General features: G+C 29.0%; 1 protein-coding gene and 1 long non-coding RNA gene across 2 annotated transcripts; one reads left to right on the top strand and one right to left on the bottom strand.

Annotated features, from left to right (window-relative positions):
- Positions 1-717: 717 nt before the first annotated feature.
- LOC106678495 (CAAX prenyl protease 1 homolog) lies at positions 718-12401 on the top strand. Its single transcript, XM_014417023.3, has 7 exons — positions 718-1051; positions 1122-1268; positions 1382-1582; positions 2040-2334; positions 5269-5471; positions 7233-7376; positions 8939-12401. Exons 1-7 carry the CDS (start codon positions 968-970, stop codon positions 9155-9157), a joined length of 1293 nt encoding a protein of 430 aa, XP_014272509.1. The 5' UTR covers positions 718-967; the 3' UTR covers positions 9158-12401.
- A 1908-nt stretch (positions 12402-14309) lies between these two features.
- Positions 14310-27080, bottom strand: LOC106678496 (uncharacterized). The gene is made up of 2 exons (XR_010844847.1): positions 26828-27080; positions 14310-22185 (listed from the first exon to the last, which is right to left on the bottom strand). It is a non-coding gene; the product is annotated as an uncharacterized lncRNA (long non-coding RNA).
- Between the last annotated feature and the right edge of the window lie 284 nt (positions 27081-27364).

Raw genomic sequence — 27364 nt, 5'->3', positions numbered from 1 at the left:
AAGAACAATGGTGGAAATGCTACATGAGCGCTCACACGAACCTCTTTTGATCTGTGTCCAAAAACAGACTCTCGACGGATCGGCAACAAGCTTAGGCCAACTCGTAGCAGCCCAGTCAAGCCAACTATCCACATGCTCGCGCATGCTAGAGTTCGCCACGGCTTGGCCAACATGTAGAGGCCCCTTAAGACTTCATCTATGTTCATCTACCTTAGTGGTTTGTGGACTACCACATTAATCTTGTAGGAGTGTAAGCAGGATCTTTGGCCAATTTGTGCTGTCCATATGTGATGTGACGGCAGATTTTGGCGTCCTATTCCATCTCCATACAGCCGTTTGATTGGGATGGTATGACTTCGTTCCATTCCCGTGGACGCCAAAGAATGCTGCAAGCTGGTAAAAGTTTGGAAAACACTGACATAAAGTGTTACTTTCTTCTACTAACAAAACATCCATTGAAAAAAAATTGTCGAAATAAATAATTGGGGATTTGTTTACTTACAGTGCAAACAATCCATAATGCCATTATCTACATCAAAGCTCTACAATTAAAAAAAAACGAAGTACTCTTTTTAGTATTAATTAATCTTATTATCACTTTATATATTTTGATTGATTCCATATAAGATTAATAATTCTACCACATAATAAAATATATATTCTATCTTTGCTCAATGTGTCATCATGACATTAATATACCTCTTTGTTTATTCAATCGAATACTTCATTCTCGGTTCCCGTTTTTAAAGTGGTTGTGGGAATGAAAGAGCTTAGTATTTTAATTGTTTAGTGGTATAATTTAATCTTTGTCCTTGAAGTATTTTCCTTAAAATGGGGATAATGTTTAAACTAACATTATAATTTAAGATTCCTATATTTGTGGTTGTTCCGGACATATCTTGCTGAGTCCCCTTCTATTTGGAGATTATTTTAACATTTAACTTTGAGTTATAGTTAGTTAGCAATCATGGATGAGAAGTTTGTTTTTAATGGCATTTTTGCCATAATGTGGATAGAGTATCTTTGGGAGTCATATTTAACATATAGACAAGTATGTTTGTTGTAACTAATATTATAAGTATTTCATGTTATTGTGTAATTAATAGTATTTTTACTTTTAGCACCTAGTCTACAAAACTGTAAAAAATGTTCCACCAGAGCTATCTGATAATATTAATGAAGATACATTTCAGAAGTCCAGAGCATATGCTTTAGATAAAAGTTACTTTTCGATGGTCAAAGGTCTTTACAGCATCACACTTTCCTCTGTAAGTAGACATTCGGTTTCTAAGGAATAATAAACCTACGTAACAAAATATCAATGTATATGTCTTTTAAAATTATTTTTATAGAAATATTAATTGTCTGTTTTAACTTGCAGGCCATGATATGGTTCTATCTGCAGTTTCACTTCTGGGAGTATAGTAAGCAGTTACTGAGCAGTTTGCATCTTCCCATGAATGAATTGCTTATAAGTTGTGCATTTATGATTGTTACCAATTCTATAAATATGGTTGTACATATGCCTCTTTCTGTGTATACAACATTTGTACTTGAAGAAAAACATGGATTCAATAAACAAGTAAGAGATCGGTAATTTGTTTGGACAGTTTTCGTGTTATCAGATATATTTCATCTGCTCTTTGTCTATTGGTTAATGAGGATTATTTGTATGGTACTGATTCACAAGAGTTTTATTTGCATGTTGGGTCATGATCGTATTGATCATACCGTATTTGAAATGGTAAAAGTAACCGAGTGTGCCTGATAACACCTACACTTGGAGACTGGAGTGTTCTAAAATATATATATTGTTGATTTAGGCATTAGATGATTTATCTGTCATACAAATTATATACTCCCTAGTAGTATGATAGTTTTAACATTAATAGTATGATAAGCTGTGATGATAATAAGATAAAATTGATCAATAGTAATTAGGATATCGGACATTACTTAACCTTTATATTATTATAAGAGGTATTTGATAACCATATAGTTAAAAAATATAATATTTATTGTTTAAATTTTTTTTTCAGACTGTTGGATTCTTTATAAAAGATCAGATCAAATCTTTCTTGGTATCGTCTGCCATAATGGTGCCTCTGACAGCTATGGCTATTTACATAATCCAGATCGGTGGAGATTATTTCTTTGTTTACCTTTGGGGATTTGCAATGATTGTTCTTTTATTCTTGATGACAATTTATCCAGATTATATAGCTCCGATCTTTGATAAGTATACTCCATTACCTGAAGGAGAACTGAAAACAAATATCGAAAAGCTAGCGGAGGAGCTGAAATTTCCACTTTATAAACTGTATTTAGTTGAGGGTAAGTGAAATAATTTTAGTTTAATTGAAATAAAGAATGGATAAAACAATATTTCCATTGTATTAAAATGTTTATACAGTCTGTTCGGTAATAGAATGGCGACTTCAAATTTTCTGTATATCTTTTCAACCTAGTACAAATTTGAGACAAGAATGGCTTAATGGTGATTAAAGCACTGAGGGAATTATTATTTTAATTTTTTTAAAAAGAAAATTGAGGTGTGTGGATTGCACCACGTTAGAGTGATGGTTGGTTTTGTTTCAGTAGCATTCTGTTAGTGATCAGAGTATAGCTTATCAATCCTTAATCACAAATATTTTTCTGATCAGTGATTCTTAACAATTCAAATTGTAATCTATTATATTCCCTTTAATTTTGGCCTATGTATTTAAGTTAAATTAAACGTTGGGTAGCATGTGGGAAATTTTATATAGAATTAGTTTTCTTCCTTTTTTTCCCCTGAATATTAATGAATCATAGAACTTCACCAATGAATGTTACATAACTTAATAACTACTGAGCTTATGTAACACTATAATTTTATACAATTATGATTTCAACACATTCTGAGAAAATCATATATTACTTGTTTCTTACGAGATAATAATTTCATATTTCTTTAAATTTAGATTGTTTAGAATATTCTGACAATCTATTTTTATCAAAAGTATTGTTAACAAACTTTGAATTAGTTACGAATAAACTAATTTTTTTATTTTAAAATTCATCTAAAAAAAGTTTCCGAAACCCTGGTAGTTTCACGAATTTATTTTTTGAAGTGAACCTTTTGGTCCTTTTCAGCCTCATTTGTATTGATGTAAACATTAACAGTGCTGAGCTTATATAACACTATAATTTTATACAATTATGGTTTCAACACATTCTGAGAAAATGATATATTACTTGTTTCTTACTAGCAAATCATTTCATATTTCTTTAAATTTAGATTGTTTAGAATATTTTGACAATCTATTTTCATCAAAAGCATTGTTAACAAACTTTGAATTAGTTCTGAATAAACTAATTTGTTTTATTTTAAAATTCATCTAAAAAATGTTTCCGAAACTAGTAGTTTCATGAACTTATTTTGTTAAGCAAACTTTTTTTCATTTGGTCCTTTTCAGCCTCATTTGTAATAATGTGAACATTAACAATGCCTTACTTTGTTTGAGTAAAAAAATATTATAAGGCCATTTTTTGTAACTTATTAGCCATAATGTTTATTGGGTGGGAGTGAGTAGCTCATTGGTTAGGCAGTCAACTACTCACTCCAAGGTCCCGGGTTCGAATCCAGTTGTGGCAGATAATTATTAGTTATCTGTAGCCGTCGAATCAGCCTTGTGCATTTGGGAGCCCTCTATGGCCCACCCAGCCTCATAAATTGGGTAAAAATCTGGTGATCTAGTGTGATTCTGACCAAATCACCTCCTTGCACAAACGTTGGTCCAGTGACAGTACATCCTGACAAAGTACTGCACCCATTACCCTTCATGGGTTGTAGAGTTATCAGTTTAATTTTATATACACATACACTTTCTGCATCAACGATCAGTAATCTGTATATCTAACTTCAGTTATGTGTCTGAATTTTCCAGTCACTTCATATTTCTTTTAGCTAAATATTCTATGTAATACTTTTTTTTTATAATAATATTAATATCTTATCTTAATATTGTTACTATATTTTGCATCCATAAGGAGTTTCTTAATTGTGAAGCTGACCGTTTGTTGTAAAAACTCACTTAGTGAACGCATTCTTAATGTATTTTTTATAAATAGATTTGCTCATGTTTATCATAAGGGATAGGATTTTTATGTTTACACATATTTTTACCTGACCATGATATCTGCGATTCCTTACTAACTATAGATGTTTCAAGACATTTCTGGCCAAAAGAAGCCATTTTTATTTCACATATTTTTAAATATTTGGCCTTTTTTACATATTTTGTTGTAAATCATATATTTTCTGAAATACTTATTATTTTTAACATATTTTTAGATATTTCCTTAAATTATTTGTTCAATTGTAAATACATGTTTCGCAACAACAACGTAAAATTCAAGAGAAAGCAAGAAACTTAAAAGTGAAATTTATCATTTATCATAAATAGTGCGTACAAATTCTATATCTTCATTTTTGAACGCAAATTAATAGCAGTGGCAATAATAAATTTTCACACAGAATTACATTGAGAATTTCTCAGAATCAATTAAAAAGAGGAAGGGTCTTATTCCTTATTATAACAAATGATGACACAGCTGCACAGGTAATGCAGAATACTGAACTAGATGCAATGGAAATAACTTCATTTAAGTATGCCCCTATAACATCAGTAGATGTTGAAAGATCTTTTAGCCGGTACAAGTCCATTCTGCGGTTAAACCAACCAAGATTTTTATTTGAAAATTTAATAATGCATTTAATCTGCAATAATTTTGTAACTGATCCTGCTGAATAATTGACTTCTTTCAAAGTTTTAAATATTTTTGCAAAGTTTTTTTTCTTTTTCTTTTTTATAAGGATTATTCTTTCATTCCATTTATAATTTGTTCATAATTCATTCTGAGTAATTATTAATCAATTAGTTTAATTACAATTACTAATTAATGTCTTGTTATCGAACAGCTATGTTTTCTCTAAGTACAATTTTTATATATTTTAACATAATTTCTTTAAAATATTATTCATATAATATATAATAAATACATATTTATGTAACTTTTTTTAAGTTATAAAATTACTAATTTATATTGTTGAATACAAAATACAAAATTTATAAATTCATATTTTTTAAAATATTTGACAGTTTATTAGCACATATTTATGTACATATTTTGGATTTTTTAGCACATAAAAATCCTATCCCTATTTATCATATATGTTCTCATATAGTCTATTTTTTTGTTTACTAATTATAAATATTGTTCCAGGCTCCAAACGATCTGTTCATAGTAATGCTTACTTTTATGGATTTTTCAAAAACAAACGGATAGTGCTATTTGATACGTTACTAAAGGACAAGTCGAAGGACGATGACAAGGGTTGTGAAAATGATGAAATCCTTGCTGTTCTGTCGCATGAATTTGGACACTGGCAATATAACCATGTAGCGAAAAACATATTAATTACTCAGGTGATTAATGTTTTCTTTAATTTAATGCCTTTAAATCTTTTTATGGCAAAGCTTTAGTTCATTAGCTGCAATGTGGTAACTGAACTGACTTATAAATGAACCAATACGTCAGTGTAAAGTTGTACTTAATTCCATTATAAACTTATATAATGATCTATTTTCCATGATATTTAAAAGAAGAATCTAATTTCTTTACTGTAAGAACTATTATTAGCATCAATGTAAAATCTTTCATTATTGTTCATGGTATGGTATTTTTCCGTTTAAAAAATATTGTTGAGCATTATGAATGATTTATTTTGTATGAAGATTAGTTTTTCCTGTATCGCTAAGTTTTAAACTGTGATTATTTTCATTAATAAAACAAACAATGAATTTGTTTGTTATAAAATATTCGAACATTTTTGTGTGGTTTTATCTCATTGTGTCGAAGCAAATATAGAATAACATATAATAATTTAATTGTTAAATTAATTTAAAACATCGTATTTGTGGATTTTTTTTTTTAATGAGTTAATAAAATGTGAATGTTTTTTGTAAAAAAAAAAATTACTAGAATAGTTAATAAAAAGATATTCATGGAGAGGGCTGATGTTGCGAAACCAAGATGATAACTCTGAGTACAGAGTTGTGCAAAGTTAGCTATAGATTATATATGAAACTAATAGCTAAAACTATCATGGATAGTTAGTATAGATAGTAGCTAATATTGTCATGGATACGATATTTATTTATCAATGGTTCATTCATGAACAAAGGTCGTATCCATGGTAATTTCAACTATTAGTTTCAACTATAGCTAATTTTTTCCAACCTATGAGTATATAACTTATCAAGAAATACTCGATTGGTCTTATTTATATGACTATTATTATTATTATTTTTTTTTTAATATTTGTTACTTGAAATTTGATTTTTTGTTATAAGTATTATTAAGTTATTTATTTATTATAGCACTAATTTATTATAATTTGTAAAGCTGTGACAAAAGGTTTTTTTGTGTGATTTTTCTGGAGATATTTCTGAAGAACTATGTTAGCTGTCAATTCCTTGGGGCGTTTAGAAAGGAACTGTTAGATCTCTTGTTACTGGAACAAGCCACGTACAGTAGATGCATCCTGATCTGTTGAGTTCTGCCGTGAACATTAAGTTAAAGTAAAATAAAATGTCTTGAACGAAAAGTTATATAAGTTCGTGGTGTATTGTTAGTAATTTGTGGTGTAATATATGTGTCATTGGATGGCCCTTCTTGCTTCCAATGGGCCTATGGAGGATACAACTGTATAATTACAAACATCGAATATGAAACTGAATTTTCGTTTAAAAAAATCTGTCCTACCATTTTGTATCTAGAGGGTGATTAATAGTGTAATGTTGCTAAAAAATTTTAATGCTAGAAAAAAAAAACGATATAAACTTTGGTCAAAAGGTTAAAGGTCATTATTATAGTGAAGTAGGTCAAATTATAGTCAACTTTAGTCAAAGGTCATTTTTTAATGAAAACCAGATGAAGTCTTTGGTTTTGATCCTCCACCATTTTGTTTTGAAGTGTCAGATGCCATATTGGTATTTTATGGTTCCCTATGACAACAGATTAATGATTTTATCAAAATCAGTTGAGCTATTTGTTTAATAAAAATACAAAACCTAACTTACTGATAACAATTTTATTTATAACGTAACAATTCTAAGAGGTTAATATATGTTATTTATTTAAAATTTTGTAATAATTAAGTTTTTTTTTTTTTGTGTTTCCAATAGGTGAATTTGTTTTTTCAATTCTTCGCTTTTGGATTCTTGTTTAAATACCCTGTTCTCTACCAAGCCTTCAACTTCCACAATGAGCAACCTATCATCATCGGCTTGATTATAATTTTGCAGTTTGTTTTCTCGCCTTATCACACTGTAAGTGTTACGATTTTATTATTTTATTGTAGGGAATTATTTTTAAGTCCTTCTGTATTTTTTCAATGCTTAATTTATGAAGGAAATTTTGGCTCATCTCAGTTTTGGTGAATGGAGTTATCCATGTAGGTATATTGAAAAAATAACGAATTATCAGTTAATTTTAATAGAAGTTGAATCAAATTTAATGTTAAAGATACTTTTGGATTGAAGCAGGTTAAATGTTCTATTTCGATTAGCATTTTAAACTGCTATTGCCAATTTAAAATATCAGATGTAATTACTAGATTAAATGTTACTATTTTTTATGGTACAGGTTTATATTCTATCATAGAGAGATGTTACTTCCCATTTGAAATATATATTTTTTAAAAAAAAATTCTTGAAGAAAGATTGACTTTATAAGTAAATTTTAAGCTAGGCTTACAATATATCAGTCATCTGGCTGGTTATTACATATGGCAGTGAAACGTCGGTCCTGACCCAAGAAAAAAAAAAATATATAAGGTTATCTGAATTACGAAAGGAAGGTCCTCCAAATGTTAGATGAGCCAATAAGAGAATCGTGACAACTGCAATAAAAAAAAAATTGATCAGGAATTAATGGATTTAACATGGTAAACCTGTTATATTTATTAAGATGGCCACAAACAGATGGAAGGGATGCCACATGATCGCCTACTAAGAAGGCTGCTGTATGAATTGCCGAAAGGAATAAGAACACAAGGAAAAACCATGTCTGAGGTGGCTTGATGACTTGGAAGCATATCTGCATCGGTTATAGGTAAGGAGATGAAGAAAACATGCAGCTGACAGGAATGAGTGGTCGAGGATAAGGGCTGTAGAGCCATTGTATAAATAAATAAAGTCAATTTTAAAATTGTGTTTGGCAAACATTAGTTATAATTTTAGTTATAAGTAAATAGGATTTGAAAAAGTCTACAGCAGTTACCATTATAAATGGTTTAGACATGTAATAAAAAAGATGGATACAGTAAAACAGTTTTTTGTTTTGACTGCCGTCAAAATAGCCCTGAAGAAGCCCTGCAACGTGGGGCGAAACTTTGGCTCATTAAAATAGTATATTTCTACTATTTGAGTTTTTTTGACCGCACCCGGACCATATTCCTTTCATCTTTACACACGGTCAATCAATAATCTTCCAGTATCTAACTAAAATAATGTAACAAAGAAAGAGAATGGATAATTTGAAATAAAAATAAACCAAGGTCCTAAATACGATTTAGGTAAATAAAAGGAACTTAAGATGGATGAGAAGTACCAACATGGTTAGAGGAGTGGGGATATTGGTGATTAACCCCTGATGAAGCCCTGAAAATGTTGGCTCTAAATAAATAGTTTAATTACTATTTGAGTTATTTTTACCACATATGGAGCATATTAATATAGCATAAAGCATATTCCTTTTATATATTACACACAGTCAATCTACGATTTTCCGATAATAAGGATAGCTTGTCTGAACATTATTTTATTTTGTCTATTAATTATATCCCAGTATTTTATTTTATACCTTTTATTTTTTTTTTTATATGTTTTAGATCACCTCATTCTTTATGACTATGCTGAGTAGAAAGTTTGAGTTTCAAGCAGATTTCTATGCAAAATCTCTGGGAAAAGCTGATTACCTGAAGAAGGCGCTGATTAAACTGCACAAAGATAATCTCAACTTCCCTGTATACGATTGGCTTTATTCCGCGTGGAATCATTCTCACCCTCCAATACTCGAAAGGCTGGAGGCCCTTAAGAAAGATGAATGATAAAAATTGATACAAGAAGGTCTCCTGATAATACGGTTGTAACTTTCGTCTTGACGTTTTTTTTACCAACGTTTTACTTGAAAAATAATTGTTTAGTTTTTATGCCTATCATTCCTATTCTGTTTGTCATTCTTCATCATTTATGATTTATTAGTTAAGTAGTTTACGACTGCTAAGAGAAGAAATATCAAGACTTATATACTTAAGTACTGACTTTTGTATTTGAATATATATAGTATTATATATATAAATTTTTTCTCAATTTTTGTTTCCGAATTTATGAATAACATGCATTTTGAATTTTTAAATTTATAGCTGTAGATGTGTGATTGTATTTAATAAGTTTTTTTTAAATATTAGTTTATTTACCTTAAATGAAAAGAAGAAAGATACTGTCACTTTTTGATTTGTTAGAATTAAACAAGGACGTTTTTTCAAATGTCAATTTTTTTTTTTTATTAATATAGAATTGATTTAGTTTTAAAATAAATTTATTTAATGTGGTGCTCATATGTAATTATGGGATGACTGAATGAGGTGTTCCTATTAAGTCTTATTGTAAACCAAATTTAACAATAAGCTTGGATAGTTGTTCATCTTTGGTATTTGAATGATTGTCACGGAAGAGGGAAAAGGATCGAGATAAATTACAAAATTAAACAAAAATGATATTAATATCGATTATAGTAAGTCATAAAAAATTTAATGAAACCAAAATACTTTATTATTTCCCAAAAATTTGAGTTCCTATGAGATCAAATTTTAGTAATTTTATAAGCGATTTATTCCCCACCTTCCTTGCCAATAAGACGATTGTATAAATATCTTTGTTGGAGGTTAGTGTCATTATAGCTCCAAAGTCTTGCGATAATACTTTCAATTACTTATTTGTTCTATGGTGTGAAAAACAAAAAAAATATGAGGTGTTTATAGTTGAACGTAGATTCGATATGAGGAGAAAATGGTCAATGATGATACAGAAATAAGTAAAATGTGTTTATTTGTGCCGATGTTTCGACCTGAATTTCCTTAATGAATAAATATAAACACACCTTAATTCAAATATAAATAAAAATTTAATAATCCCAAAATTATAAATATACATAACCATAAATTTAATAGATAGTAGATGACACTGATAGAAGATAAAATATAATATTGTATAGGCAAGAATTATACAAAATAAATGATAAAAGATAAAAATAAATTTTTTATCATTTGTCTTGTATGAGTCTTACCTCTACATTATTATATTTTATCTTCTATCAGTATCATCTATTATATATGTATATTTACACCATAGTTTGTTATTATTTTATTGTTATTTTTCTATGATTTTACGTTGTTATCTAGTTTTGTTTTTCCACTCTGATGAAGGCCTGAAATTCAGGTCGAAACGTTGGCAAAAATAAGTAAGTTTTATTTATTTGTGTATCATTACTGACTACAACCATCTTCTCATATTAAAAAAAAGTATATATATATACAAATCATACATTTAATTGTAACTTAGTTTTGAAGAAGTTAACTCCTTATCTAATTAACTACACTTATCAACTTATTCACGGTCGGTACAGAAACACTGTCAACAATCTTTAAAAAGATTATAATCTTATTTTAAGACTAACCAGAAACTAGGACTAAGGCGAGACCTATGTACCATCCTAACGATGGTCCACTATACTTTAAAACTGAAGTGTCTTTGCCGATAAGGCTATTAACAAAAAAGCTTAGCATTTGGAAATCCAATAAGTCTTATAAGTTACTGTAGTTTTTATTTCATAAACTATGCACAAAAAAAATTCAGTTGAATTGCCAGCGGCAAAATTTTGTACAAATTTTATGATATAGATAACTTCAGGGAATAACGCTTCGAGGTTTTGGACGCAAATATTCTTATTTGTCTATATCTGTGTCAAAGTGCTTAAACAAGCAGATCAATGTACACGTGCAAAATTAACATGATCTCGCTTAAGTTATTTTTCCTTACTTCATGGATAGCAAATTTCATTGCATTTATTTCTTTTATCTGTAAAGGTATTCATTTCTTAGTTTAAGCACTACTACACTAGAGGTACCCTCGTACCATATTTTATAAAACACTGAAGTAATCCATAGATTTCGTGTTTTATTTGATTGCCTAAATAAAAAATTGTCTTTTTCTTAGATGATTGTCTCCGAATAATAAATTGAAAATAACTTAGAATTTTTATGATCGAATAAATATCATAGTTGAAATCGCTGCCCAGTTATAAATAATTATTTTCCATTAAATAAATCAAATGTTATCCTTGTTTAGTCTCAACACTGTTTATTATATCAATAGTCCAACATTTCGGCCAAATCGGCCATCCTCAAGGACAATCTAAATATTTAACAGCTTATATTATATATTCATTTGTAACAATTATAACAACATTATTACTAATAATATAACATACCTTCAAATTATTTTGCATAAAAAAAAAAATTATATCAAAAGCACAAAAACTATCAAGACATGAACATTCTTTGATTCCATTAACGATATTTGAGAAATAGAAATAGATGGCAATTGAATGTTGTGAGTCGTGTGTCCTAAGATAAATTTAAAAGTAATAATTATATTTTGTTATTTTATAATTGTTGGACCAAACTTTATTGCACTTAGTGCTCAATTTCTGCTGTCTTAAAAACCACAATGCATCTTGTAACTAGTCATATATATAAATTGACTGATTTTGTCAAGTGTATGTAGACTTTAAAACAATAACAGTCAGCTGCCAATGCCTGCTAGATGAAAACTTATCTGATTCTTTATTTTACAATTTGTATATTAAATTAAAATGACATATTAATAATTATAGAATGAAAAAAAGTAAGAACCATTTATTTATTTTAAAAAAGTTTATGTTTAATCAAAAAAGTTTGTTTGTTTATTTTTGTTTTTTAGTTCTTTATTTGCCCGAGCTCCATTATTATATAGTAGGCAGTTGCATGTAACTCTTCTTAAAAAATCATGCATGGAATTCACATGACATCACCATCTGAAGATGAAATATTTTGGGTTAAAAAACAAAAAAAAATATATTGTATACTTTTCTTTGGTATTAATTTTTGTATCCACATCTGATTGAGAGAAGTTTAAAAAAATTTAGTTAAGTGTCAAATGTTTATAGTTATTTTGAATATTTTGGTTTCTTGGTATTATACCAAGTTTTAAAATTTGTAATTACTGCAATTTAAATAAATTGTTTTAATTGAATTTAGTGGTGTTGCTTATTTTAAAAATATTTTGTCTTTTCTCTCTGTATTCATATTTTGTTTAATTTTGACATTTAATGTAAACAAATTTTTTTTCACAGAGAGATACACTTTATTCAAAAAGTAGTGCCGCCTAACCAGATATGGGCAAAACTTAGCTATTGTTGAAACTATTCGCTAAAATTGCCATGGATACAATATTTATTTATCAATGGATCATTCATGAATAAGGGTCGTATCCATGGCAATATTAATTATTAGTATCAACTATAGCTAAGTTTTGCCCAACTGCATTGGTTTGCTATTTATTAACATAGCATACTAAGACTGCGTATTATTCTTATATTACATAGGGATAGTCAGTAAATATTAAAATATATAGTACTCATGATTATTTATGGTTTTAGTTTTTAATATTTTTCTTTCTCTATATGTTTTAATTTTTTTTACAATATTCATTTTTCCCCCTTCTATTATTTACTTACCCATATATTTACATCTAATGCTCTCTCAGTATAATAAATAGTAAAAATTGTAAATATAAAAAAGTATTTATATAAAAAATACTACTTGATCATGAACAATTATGCATGCATAAAATTATATAAATTCATTTAAAGAAAAGTAATAAATATGTATGGTGAATTAAGAAAAATCATCTAAACAACTTTATGATATAATGGTTTTCCATTTATTTTTCAGTTGGGTTCCTATATAATTTCTAATGCTGATAAAAGAACATTAAGGAAAAATTTACCGGCTCAACCCAACATTATATATATATATATATATTAGTACTAGAAGATGATGGTTGGGGATGTGGTCAAAATGAAACACAAATAAGTTGGTGTAACTTATTTAATTGTGCCAACATTTCGTCTAGAGTCTCTTGTTATTGTTGTTTTCAAAATAATTTTTTTTTTCTTCTATTCATTTCTTTTGTTAAACTTTACTTGTATTTTGCCTCTTTATCAATTATTATGGTTACATATTTTTATATTTTCTTTTTTTTTCCATATTTCAATTTTTAAATTATTAATAACTAATATATTCATACTTCTTTGCATTATATAACTTCATTTTTATTTTATTTCCTTAATTATTTTATTTTACCTACTTATTCAATTACCTATGTATACATTTTATTTTCCACTTCTCTCATTACTTTATTTTATTAATTCCATTCTTTACAATTATTTACTTTTATGTCATTCTGTTAATATTTCCTTTTTTATTTTCTGTATTTGTTATCTTATTCTGTTCTTAGTTGTACCATCTTCTCCTCGTATAAGTCATCCGTGGTCAACTATCTCTCATGATTATATGAGGAGATGGTTGGAGGGTGCGGTCAAAATATAACACAAATAAGTTGGTGTAACTTATTTAATTGTGCCATCGTTTCGGCCAGAATTTCTAGCCTTCACCAGGGCTAGTAGTTAATCAAACAGCCGAGTGAATTATGAAAATAAATAAAGTTGAAAATATTTGTATCTGCTCACAAGGTAGCGATTCTATTGACTTCAAAATGGCAGACATTCTATTTGTATATTATGTTCTATGTTGGGTTTTGTTATCATAATAAATGAAATAATAGTGGACAAGTGAAAATGCTTCAAGTATTTTTAAGCAGGACAAGTTTTTTGTTTGTTTTTTAAACGGTTTTATGTTGAAAATCATTTATGGTTATAGCCCCTTAGTCCTGTATGTTATTTCCACAAATGAGATTTTTAAAAAAAATAAATATCTTGAAAATTGCTATAGTTACCAGGGCTCCATTAAACCATCCATTGCAGTCCTAAATGCCTAATAATCATTTATTGTATTTTTAATACAGTTTTACTTTTCAATAAATACATTTACAAAAATCAAATGGGGGGAAGGAATAAGAAAAAAAATTAAAAATCACACATATAACAAAAATAAATTTATTACAGAATCACAGAAGACATTTTATTATTATCTAGTCAGACAATTATATGACTGATTCTTTACTGAAAGTTATAGATAACAGAGAGGTATATAAAAATGAGTTACAAAAACATTTATTACTTCTTTGTAATTTTACTTTAAATTTTGAAATGACATTTAAGTTTAAGCAAGCAGATTCTCACATCACTCTTACTCAGCTCTATTCTACACTGAACCCATATAAACAATCTTAGTATTCTAGAAATAGAATCCATAAGTTCAATCTTAGAAATATTTTATTATCATTCAATATTGATAAAATATCCTTTTGATAGAAATATCAAGAAACAATTATTTTTTATGTCCTAATTTAAACTGATTTATTTTTTTTTTATCACAATTTTCATTTTTTTTTTAATTTTATTTTATACCAGATCGACATGGGCCTTAAATGGTTGATATAACTGTTAATTTTCATTTAACAGACAAAATATAATTATCAAATAATATAGATAAACAATTGAAACTTTTCTATCATAAGAAGAGACTTCTTTCTATGGTTATGACTTAAATAACAATTTTATTACATTAAATTTTCAAAAAACTACAATTCTCACTAGATTAGTTTTGTAGGTATGCTCAAGTCTATTATGAGAATTCATTATAATTGTTATTTGTGATTGCATAAACAACAAGTAACAATAGATATTTTAGTTAACACATTTTAAGAATACGATTTATTAAAAATTGTATAGCACATAAATTGATTTGTTGTATGATAAAAAATTGTTGATAATAACTAATCAGTTTTGGTTGAAAGGAAATGGACAAACCTAACTTTAGTGGTAAAAATGCAAGTGTAAATATAGAAGATATCTTGCTTGATATTCCTTTTACACTTTCAATTTAAACTAAGAATCTCAATGTGACTAAAAAGATTCTTGATAATGGAGCGAAAGTCGAAGATATGGGTCTGAATAGTGTCGAACCTTTTCATATAACTCCTGAGACGAATTATGGAGCATTTTTAAATTTAATTTTGTTGAGGAATGCGTCAAGATTGTAAAAAATTCACAGTGATTCTTTATATGGGTTTGTATGTAAACCTCAATGTCATAAAGACGCAATCGAATCATGGCACTGATGTCCATAATAGAGGAAGAGAATGGTGAAAGCATAAGTTCCATCTATGTAAAACTACTAACATAGACGACATCTTGCTCACCATTTCTTTTAGGAATATAAAATAGGAATCTCAATGTGACTAAGAAGATCCTAGATCACGGAGCCAATGTAGAATATAAGGGGCTGAATAGTGTCGAACATTTTCACATTACTCCTGAGTGCTAACGATGGTGTAATGTTTAATTTGCTGCTATTCAAAATGCAGGTTTAGATTATAAAACAAATTTCACAGTGACACTAAATATGGTGTCAAATGAAACCTCAATCATGGTGCTTAATGTCAAGAAACAGAATGGTTAAAGCCTGTGTTTCAAAAGCTCTAACAATTGCTTTTTTGGTGAAATTGGTTTTCAATTATCAATGCAAGGATGAATTAACATAGACCCAAATTGCAATTCCAAAGAAAAAAAATTTATATAGTAGTGAAGGACTTATTGATTAACTTTAGCCGGGAAATGCAAGTGTAAACATGGAAGCTATCTTGCTCGACAATCCTTTTGTAGTTTTGATAAAAAATAGAATCTCAATGTGACTAAGAAGATCCTTGATAATGGAGCAAAAGTTGAAAGTATGGGGCTGAATAGTGTCGAACCTTTTCATATTGCTCCTGAGTTGAATGATGAAGCATTGTTCAATTTTCTATTGGCAAGAAATGCAAGTCTATACTTTAAAACAAATTTCACAGGGATCCTTTTCATGGTATCATGTGGAAACTTTAATGTGATAAGGACACAGCTAGATCATGGGGCTGATGTCAGCAATAAGAAACAGAATGGTTGCAGAGTAACTTGAACACCTTTCCACACTTAGTCCTTTTTGAAACCAAAAATAATTAAGGAATTGAAACAGATTCATGGATAAAATCAAGTCTAATCTTATGTTAAACTCTGAGGAAATATTCATTAATAATGAGAAGAATATAATTAATTTCTGATGTGGATGACTCAATACATGCTAATTTAAGTAAACCAAGAAGGCAGAAAGTGGGGAGGCAAAGGAACAAAGGACCTGAAGGGCAGGCAAAGGGTGACCTTATGGTGGTTGAAAGTACCTCAGAACAGATGTAAGTAGCAGATAGGGCACAGAAGGTAAAGTCCTAGCATAGGAGAGAAACAGGGGGGACCATGAGAGTTTTATATTAGCGAAAAGGAAAATAGTGTAGCCAGGGACAGGTGAAGTGTTAATTTTCATCCCTGACATAAAATATCGTGATAAAAGAAATCTATTGTGAATAATCGTAAACATTGCTAAAGCAGGGTTTATTTAATTTAGTTTGTACCCGCAGATAAACCAGGGCTTGTTCCCGATAATAACTTGTGATATTACCCTCAATAAAAGTGAAAATCAACAATTTTATTTTTAAGTAAATGTTCGTCTAAGAATTCCAACTAGTACCTTTATTAAAATTTGATAAAATAGAAATAAAGATAACTCTTGGACAAGGACAAACCCTTGAACCCATAATAAAACAAATATTTATTATAAAGAATCAGATATGAGAAGAGGATTTCATCTACTAATCTAGAAGCAGGGAATGGTAGTAAAGAGCTTATTGTTTTACTTTAGTCGTGAAATGCAAGTGTAAACATAGAAGCCTCTTGCTCAAGGTTCCTTTTACACTTTCAATATTATTATTATTTTTTATTATGCAATTTTACAAATGCCGTTTGGCATTTAGTGTAAATTACTGATTTAGTCATTGAATTTATCAGCATGGGATAGGCTGGGATTCATAAGTAGAGAAACCTAATGAAGACACTCCTGACTTTGAAGGTCCACCTAGTGTAACCGGATCCCTGCTCCAGAAGTGTTTCTTACTTCTTTTCGGATTTAGTGCTAGTGTGTCAGTAATGTCTGTACCAGTGGGTTCAAGTGTTCAACGAGTGAGTCATAAAAAGTTTTGTACTGTTTTTTTTATTACGTCAGTTAAAAAGGTAGGTCCAGGTCCTTTTGATGTAAAAGAGACTAGGAGTGATGTATCGGAAATATGGTGTAAGTCAGTTTCAATATAAAATAGGAATCTCAATGTGACTAAGAAGATCCTTCATCATGGAGCAAAAGTTGAAGATAAGGGGCTGAATAGTGTTCAAACCTTTTCATATTGCTCCTCAGTTGAATAATGGAGCATTGTTTAATTTACTTTTGTCAAGAAATGCAAGTACAGATAGTAAAAAAAATTTCACAGGGACCCTTTAAATGGTGTCAGGTAAAACTCAAGATCATAAAGACACAGGATGGATCATGGTACTGATGTCAACAATAAGTAACAGACTGGTTGCAGTTTTATAATATAAAATTCTAAATATAGAAGCCATCTTGCTCGGCATTCCTTTTACACTTTCAATATAAAATAGAAACCCCAATGTGACTAAGAGGATCCCTGAACACGGGGAGAAAGTGGAAGATAAGGGGCTGAATCGTGTCGAACCTTTTCATATTACTCCTGAGGTAAATGATGGAGCATTGTTCAATTTACTGTTGTCGAGAAATGCAAGTCTGGGCAGTAAAAAAAAAATTTCTTAGTGATCCTATACCTTGTGTCATATAGAAACCTCAATGTGATAAGGACACAGCTCGATCACGGTGCAGATGTCAGAAATAAGAAACAGAATGCCAGAAGCATGTAGAACGTGGAAGCTAAGGAGAATCTCCATTAAAATTTGCTATTACAAGACAATAAGGGTATTCATATGTCTTTGGTTTAACATGTTAAAGTGTATTAAATGGAAAGATATTTCCATTTTTTAGTATAATAAAATGATATAACATTTAACAAGGTTCAAAGTCTGCTAAATGGAGAATGACGTCATGCAAAGCACCAGGTGAGCACATCATTTTGTCTGTTGCTAGGTTGGTCGCTCGTAATTCGTGTTTGGTTTTTGTTATTCTTATTTTGGACGTTTTTAAACTGTGATAAAATAATGGATAAAAATAATAATTAAGTAATGGAAAAAAAAAACAGGAAAAAAGGAACAAGAATGATGGAAGAAAGATGTTACAAAACTGTTGGAGTCCATATAACATGAAATTTAAATTAGGCTCCTTAAAATCCTATACTTATAACATTTAGCATGTTAAAAAGTTTTACATTTAAAACATCATGAATACCTCTAATATTGGAAATGTAGCTTCAGTATAGGTTTTGAAAGTTTTATTTAAGTAAGTCCTCAGCAAGGATGAATAAACATCAATGCAAATTTGAACCTTTTGGAAACAGAAGACAATGTGGAATTGAATCAGAATTATGGGTCATAGTCATGATCTAAAAAAAAAAAATATCGTAATTTAGATAGAATAGAAATAAAGATAATTGTTGGAAAAGACAAACTTATCACTAGAGTAAGCGATTGAGTCGATAGAAACTTTAGGCATTGCTCCTAAACTGAATGATGAAGCATTGTTTAATTTACTACTGGCGAGAAATGCATGCCTGAATTTTAAAACAAATTTCACAATGATCCTATAGATAGTATTACATAGAAACATCAATGCAATAAGGACACAGTTAGTTCATGGTGCTGATGTCAACAATAAGTTACAGCATATGGAAGCTGAGGATGTAGAATCTCCATTAACGTTTGCTATTACTAGACAATTTCGGAAACATAGCTGCAATAGAAGTTTTGAAAGTTTTACTTAAGTGAGTCCTCAGGAAGGATAAATAAACATTGGATGGTAATTAGAACCTTTTGGAAATACTAAGCATCGTGAAATTAAACCTGAATTATGGGTCATAGTCATGATTTAAAACAAAAATAAAATTACGATTAATTCAGAAGAAATTTGTCTATAATTCCATGAATATAATGAATAATTTAGATATAATAGTAATAAATAAAACTTTAGACATTGCTCCTAAACTGAATGATGAAGCATTGTTCAATTTACTGTTGTCGAGGAATATCAGCCGAATATTAAAATAAACTTGACAAATATCCTATAAATGGGGTCGTAGAGAAACCTCAACGTGATGAGGACACAGCTAGATCATGGTGCTGATGTCAGCAATAAGGAGCAGAATGGTCGGAGCATATCATCCCAATGAATCTGAGCCCTTGAGCATTTTTAAAAAGCTTAGCAACTTTGAACCAGAAAAACCTCTATTATTATACATTTTAACAATTATTAGGAATGTAATTAGAGGGCAAATTTTAAAAATTAAAACTAAAAAGTTTTTTTTTTTAAAAAAGAGTAATCTCTATATGCCTTATAAGGTTCTCGATCACAGAGCAAATATTAGTAGAAAAAAGCTAAATAGAACCTTTTTATATTGTGCCTCAGGTTTACTCAGATTAATATGTTTCAATCTGTTATCCAAAAATTTTAGTTTTGATTGTAATATAAATTTCAACATGATACTATACTTGGGACATCATATGGAAACCTAGTTCCGTATATATCATAATTTTTCTCAACATTTGAATCTATAACTCAAAGAATTTCTATAATGCTCAGCATCTTCTAATCCAAAAGGAAACCTGGAAGATTACAACATCCAAATGAACTCATTCATAGAAATATAACTTAATTATTAAAAAATGGTAGCTTTAAGAGTCAAAAATAAAAATGGATTTGGATAACTTTTCGGGTTGCAGTGATGTAAATCTAAGTCCTAATTGTAGGAATAATTTTACTTATTATTTTTCAATTTCTTTTTTTAAACATTAATTTAATAACCAAACTTGTCATTCAAAGTATGACAATAATAACATATTTGATTGGAAAGTTGGTATGTAGTTAATCTGAATCTTTTTAGCTATCTATAAATTTGTGAGCTATAAGTCCAAATGGATTTTTGAAATTAATTATATTAATTTATAAATAATTATTCATTGTTTAAATTTTAACAGTTAATCATTTTTCTAGAAGAGAATTAAGAAGTCTTATTCTATTGTTGTTAGATGTTTCTCTAAAATATGTAGGTGGCAAGCCATACATTTTTTAATATGAAATTTTATTCTGTAAACAAATGATAAACTAATACCAACTTATTATATGTTATTTAATCTCAAATTCCAATTCACAAATGGTCATATCTGGGTTCGACTCTCAGGCTGGAGAACCAAACGTAGAGAGGAGTTGAATGAAGTATATCCTCCTTTCAATTTTTCTTTCAGTGTAAAACTAAAAAGAAACACTGCCCTCTTTTGTTAAATTGCCCTAACTGAATTTTGATAGTTTTATGAAGAGAAGTTTTATATTTTTATTTAAACATTTCAGTATTAATTACACTTGTTACAAAGCAAAGAGATTATTTTAAGTTAATACAACAAGTTTTAAGTTAGACATAACCTTCAGATATTTGAAATAAAAAAAAAAATTGTAATTTTTTATATAGGAAAATTTAATAAAGAACGGTACAATAGAGCTGTTCCAACCAACCCACACCACTCTTTCCACTTATCATTAACATTGTTTTAACAAGCATCAATACAAAAATTAAAAATAAATATTTTAAAACAAGGTTTGAGATTTCATTATTTCTCTATGATTATCAAATATGAATACAATTGAAACAAAATTAAGAATATTGAATGAATTACTTTGCCTGATTTTTAGGTGTCCATCTTATTGGTGTTGTAATAAAACTTGATGTTTCTTCTACTGCTGAACAATGTATGATGTCGATAAGTGTCCATTTATCTGTAATACAACTGAAATACTTAACTTATGAATTGATTCTTGTTAATTTAAAAATTTTTCCTGGTTTACTTAAAATTGTTCTATTGATATAACAAGTTGCTGGTAATGAGTTTCCATCAAGTGATACAGATCCTGATTGCCAGATCTCTTTTCAGTTTCCTTTCCAATACAAAACTTGTGAGTTAGTTACCTTGAGATAAGTTTTTCTTTTTTTCTATGCAAGTGAAATGCTAATATATTAATATGATAATATTATGATCAACTATTTCTTCACTATGTGTGTATTGATCTATGGCTGTTTGGCTTGAAGTAACAATGAACAGTTCATACTTCTACTTGCGAATTTCTTTTTACTGTTATGCGGAAGGTTTAAATAAAAATTAGCTTCAAAATCATTCATATAATGCTGATGGTTTATACATATAAATAACTGGCATACCTCCATGTTGTGCATCTAGGAATTGGCAGAGTCAATTTGGACAGTCCCCTGCTTGTCATTATTGACATCGGCACCATAACCCAGCTGGGTTTTCATCACGTTGAGGTCTCAATTCAACATTATCACATGTACAGGACCACCGTGAAATTTGTTTTACAATCTAGACTTGCGTTTCTCGATAACAGTAAATTGAACAATGCTTCATCATTTAACTCAGGAGCAATATGAAAAGGTTCGACACTATTCAGCCCCTTATTTTCAACTTTCGCTCCGTGATCAAGGATCTTCTTAGTCACATTGAGATTCCTATTTTATATTGAAAGGGTAAAAGAAATGTCGAGCAAGATGGCTTCTATATTTAGACTTACATTTCGCAGTAAGAGAAAATTGATAAAATCTTCATTTATTAACATTTCTGATTTATGTTTGCTTAGTTTTCAGCTCTGGTCCAAAGCACAAACAGATGTCATGTTGTATTTAGAGGACTGTCTATGACTGCTAAATGTTAACGATTTTAGTAATTCTTAATATTATTTCCAGATGAATTATCAGTAGTATTCATGGTAATGACTGGGCTATTTCGTTTAATGATTTGTTCATCTTCCTCCATCTGAAAAAGATATCTTATTAAAATCATACTACAAGTAAAAAAAGATAATAAATCTAATATGACAGTTACTAACATAAAAGTCTACTATAAAATCGTTAATCGGCTCAAAAATGCTTTCAGAAAAACATCTAAATAACTTATAAAATGGGGATTAGTTTTAATTATTGATAAAACAAAAGCCAGTTGCTGATGATATTAAATAAACTATTGTTTTTTAATAAGGAAGAATTTATGTCATTCACTAAATCCTTTTAATTCCAAAAGCCATCATTTTTACAAAATGATGGCCTATACTTCTATCGATCATAGATTTAAATAATACCCCTGCCCCTTTTGCCAAAACAGTTAAATACTTAGGAGTCACCATAGACAGCAAACCATTATTTAACCTCCACATCTATTCGAAATTGGAAAATGCAAGGAAAATTTTATGTAAAATGTATTCATACTTTGAAACGCTCAACAAAAGAATCGCTTCTAACATTAAATTTCTTTTGTGCCATGCTATCGCTTTTGAAAAACACATATTAAATGCCCAAAAGAATTTGGAGAAATGAATGAGAACACACCATCACTTTCTTTCAGTGGTATTACCGAGTATTCGTACTGTTTTCTAAATTAAAGGAGTGTAAAATAGTCTATGTGTTATATAATATATATTTCATACAATATATACTATATAACTGTCTATGTGAAATATGAAGTGAAAAATCAGTAGTTAGTCAATTTATTTTAAGAAATCTATACTTCAAAAACCATTCGATGTACAGAATTTCTATTAGGACTCAAATTAAAGCTAGTTTAACGTACTATAAAGTCAATGACGATAATCTTCGAAGAAGTAGTGATTTTCACTATATTCGACAAAATAAATTCACATTTTGTTTATTTATTTTTAAAGAAAGAAAGGATTCATTATACTTGAAATGAATATAGAAAATATAGTTTAGGGCAAGTAAGTGAGATCTCTTTTAGTTCAATATTTCGAACGTCTATGTCGATCAAAAGACATTGTAAGTTGTTTTTATTTGTTAATGACGATTCATTTGAACTCTTATGCTGTATCTACACGTTTGTTACTTGCCGAAAATTCAAGACATACAAATACTTGGTAAACAAGGAAAGCAACAAACGCTGATATTCACACGCTTGTTTTGTTCATTTCACTATTGTCGGCTATGATATTCGATTTACACTATTTTTAATTTAAAAGGGAAAAAAATAAAAATAGACAAATTAAAGGAAACGGAAATATCCACAAATTATATGTTGAATGATAAAAATTCATAGAAACAGTACTACATAACCTATAAATTCAACTTATAATGTCTTTATAAACTTATTCTTGTGCTCTGTTAAATAAAAAATAAATCATTAAAGTTAATTTATAAGATAAAAAAAAAAGTATTTAGACCGAATAAATAGAATTTCAAAATATAAAATTTTAAACTAGGGTTATTGAATCAGGTCAGGTAAATTCTTTAATTAATTAAAACACGGAGAGCACCAATATTAATCTGTAGTTCTAAAAAAATGGTAACTGAACACAAGCGTGTGAATGCAGCACAAACGCCTTTTGATTTGCGATCCTCGACGGGTTGGACACTAATTCATGCCAACATGTACCAACCAATCCAAATAACTCATCCAAAGGCTTGCTCAAACGCGAATTTGGTATGGTTTGGTAATCGTGTAGAGGCACCTTTAGAAATTTCTCAATTATATTAACTTTCCCTTCAGTTATGGCTTTGATTCAGTAATATCAACTTCAAATGTGGGTCATCTTGGAGTAGAAACCTCAAAAAATCTCATTTCTATAAATGTTTATCATCTACAACCTACTTTGCTGATTGCGTTACGTTATGTTTCTCCCTATTTATAATGAAAATCGAATATAATAGCCGACAAAAGTCAAAAGATCCATACAAGCATGTGGATTTAGATATTTGTTACTTCAGTTTTAACAAGCATTTTACAAGTCAAGGATTTGCGGCAAATGGCAAACGTGTAGATTCAGCATAATTTCTTTTCAGAAATTTCATTACAGAAATATAACATAAGCAGAACAGAGGCGTAAGATTTTGGAGGCTGTGGTATGTTTTTTTGAGCTCCCTAAAACTTTTTACTCAATAGTTGAACATATGTTAGCCTAAAATAAAATTAATAAAATAAAACATAATTAACATGACATAAAATTAATCCATAATTGTATAACAACACGTAATAAACTTTTTTTTTTTTGATTTTATAATGTGCTCAAATACACTTAAAAATGCTTTGAAACCATTATCGTTTTTACTATTATTCTATTGAAATAAAATTTACCAAGCCAGGAAAAACAAAGAATACGTAACATATATAGATGTACATATTAATTTTTTTTAAAATATTGAATGAAATTAAAATTTGTAGATACTGCAGGCTCCGAATCTCGATAAGTTCTGTTCACCTAAATTCATGATGACCTATGTAGATGCACGATCTACACAAATAGGTCGTAAATTTAGATGTGCAAAAAAGAAATGTATTTCTACCTCAATGCAATAATTTCAAATTTTTATGTAAATCAGAAATGTATACATGAAAAAAAAAATCCCTGTCAACAACTGGAGGTTCCCCTTCCTGCTTGCTATTTACGTCCCTGAATTCGAGAATGTTCTTGTTTGTACATTTCAAAATGGCCTTCAAATAAAAAAGATTACGCACAACTCCATTCTAAAGTAACCTGAATGTGGCTTTATTTCCGAAATATATCCCTCCTCGATTTGTAGAAAAAATATTCTAATGAAAAAAAAAGTAAATAAAACCACATTAATTTATTCCAATCAAATTGACAAATTCTCATTTAAAGAAAGATTTAAAAAAAAAAATTTCATTAATTTTCCAAAAAAAAATGTGACTATTTCTTACCGTAATTTATAGGAGTTATTTAGTAATAAAATATTAAATTAAATAACGAATCATGCAACCAACCGGTTCAGAAGCAAATTTGAAAATTATAACCTCTTTGTAGGTTCTCAAATTTTTGGGTTTTTAAATTAAAACGAGACTACTATTTACTTTGAAGAATAATCTTTTAAGTTTCAAAAAATCATCCATCGTAGATTCATAGGCGAATTCCAAGCCATTTTTCAATAAATCAAAAATAATTTAGGATAACTTTTACGGTTTTTGAGCAAAAATTAAAATGTAGTTCAGAGAAGAAGATGGTCGGGGGATGCGGTCAGCAGAAAAACACAAATAAACAAAAGATTATTTATTTATGCCTACGTTTCGACCTGATTTTCAAGTCTTCGCTAGGGAGTTATAGGTAGAAATTCTGAAAACACTGTTAAAATGTAGTTGGTTAAGATTCATCTCTATGGCGAATCTTAAAAAAACAATCATTATTTATGAAGTGTTTCAAAACTATAATTAAACCCACAAATGAACACCTGCCTAGAGACTATTAGTATAGCCACGGTGCTAATCACCCATGTCTTATCCATACACAAGTAATTTATAAAATATACAACACCTACTAAACATATTCTCCTTTGTAAATACATCTCAAGGAACTAATGACGTGGTTCTAAGCCATATTTAAAAAACCAGAGCCAGTTTATTCCCTCAAATAAAAATGGAAGAACGAACAATTTGCTTTTTAATTGGCCAACCAACAAGGTCGTAATACTTAACGTGTTATGTAAGCGTTTCTATATCGAAAAAATAATGGCCATAAACCAATTTTGGAAAGTTGTTATTTAAAAATTATTAAGAGAGCAATTAATGTAGATAAGTTAATATTTATTGATATATTGAAAATTTTTTATTAGTAAAACCTATTTGAAAAAAAGAAATATTAAATTTTGAAATAGATAAGTATGGAATTTTAATTTTTCAAAAAAATCCACATTTGAAAATACATTGATATTTTTTCCCCCCCGAAAAAGAATCTTCAGTGAATAGGTTAAATATTTACAGAAACATTATGTAGGAAGTATAATATCGTATTGTTAACATGGAAAAAACAAATTTACCAGCATTAATAGATGTAAATTAATGACCATATTTATGATAAATAATGTAATCAAACTTAAATTAAAAAAGAAATAGTTCGAAAAATGTTTACGTATGTCTTGTCTTCTTCTATCGAGTGAAGAAACTTTACGAAATTTCGTCACTTATAACTTTCACTTTCAAATTCTACTTACTTAAATACTTAACCTTTTGAATTTTGTTAAAAATATTCTGAGAGATAAAATCATTTAAATACCTCGAATTTTAAAGTCATTAAAATAAAAATCAGGTCGATTGTAGCATATTGTTGGCTGAGGGAAACTTAAAGTAGTTCTGCTAAATCTAACCAGAGTGTGCAGAGGTGTTAAAATGGAATACGATGCCTGTAGCAGAGTTGGGCAACTCTGAAACTAATAACTAACATTACCATGGATACGATATTTATTTATCAATGATTCATTCATGAATAAGTGTCGTATCCATGGTGATTTTAACTATAGCTAATTTTTGCCATCTCTGGCCTATAGACATCACTATGCAACAAAGTGTTAATTTATAATATACAAAAAAGATCCGTAATTTTACTTGTTTATTTACTTTATAGATGAAGTTTTAAAGTTTTAATTAAAGTAATAATACTCACAAGAGGAGAAAGATAAACAAGAAGGGAGAATACTGCTACATGTTGAGAAGATTCGGATCCACTGACACAAGCCTTAGTGATCAGAGAGGCAGCGCTATCTGGAGCCTATATAGTAGCTCCATCAAGGTCGTCCGGTCCGGTCTCAGTTGTGATTAAAACATTTCTATTTATGTCGTTCTATAGGCTCAATTAATTTTTGTTGTGTGTTTTTGATTTTAATTTGTTTTCTTAAAATTTATTTTGTATCCGTAATGTTCACTAAAAAGTTGAAACTTCATAAAGTAAGATCAGTTATTTTACCCCAATTTTAGATCACAGGAACATTTCGTGTAACATATACTGGAAAATCAGTAGTTAGTGAACTTATATTAAGAAATCTATACCTTAAAAACCATTCGACGTACAGATGTCTATTTTATTATTATTTTTTTTTTTTTGATTTGATAGATTTATTTATTGATAGATATTACAATCTGCCACACAGTTGTGGGCAATAGGTAATATTGATGAATGATCTCATACATACTAAAATAAAAA

Source organism: Halyomorpha halys, unplaced genomic scaffold (assembly GCF_000696795.3).
Source record: "Halyomorpha halys isolate HHAL.00 unplaced genomic scaffold, Hhal_1.1 Scaffold145.1, whole genome shotgun sequence".
In the NCBI taxonomy this organism is placed as follows: domain Eukaryota; kingdom Metazoa; phylum Arthropoda; class Insecta; order Hemiptera; family Pentatomidae; genus Halyomorpha; species Halyomorpha halys.
Note: the sequence above shows the minus strand (reverse complement) of the source record. Positions and strands in the feature narration are given on the sequence as shown.

Bases quoted from the DNA above. Each gene is read 5' to 3' on its own strand.
- LOC106678495 (XM_014417023.3), top strand. From the start codon at position 968: ATGGATGAGAAGTTTGTTTTTAATGGCATTTTTGCCATAATGTGGATA. The intron at 1,052-1,121 runs GTATGTTTGTTG...TTTTACTTTTAG, and splicing joins CATATTTAACATATAGACAA to CACCTAGTCTACAAAACTGT. The intron at 1,269-1,381 runs GTAAGTAGACAT...TTTAACTTGCAG, and splicing joins ACAGCATCACACTTTCCTCT to GCCATGATATGGTTCTATCT.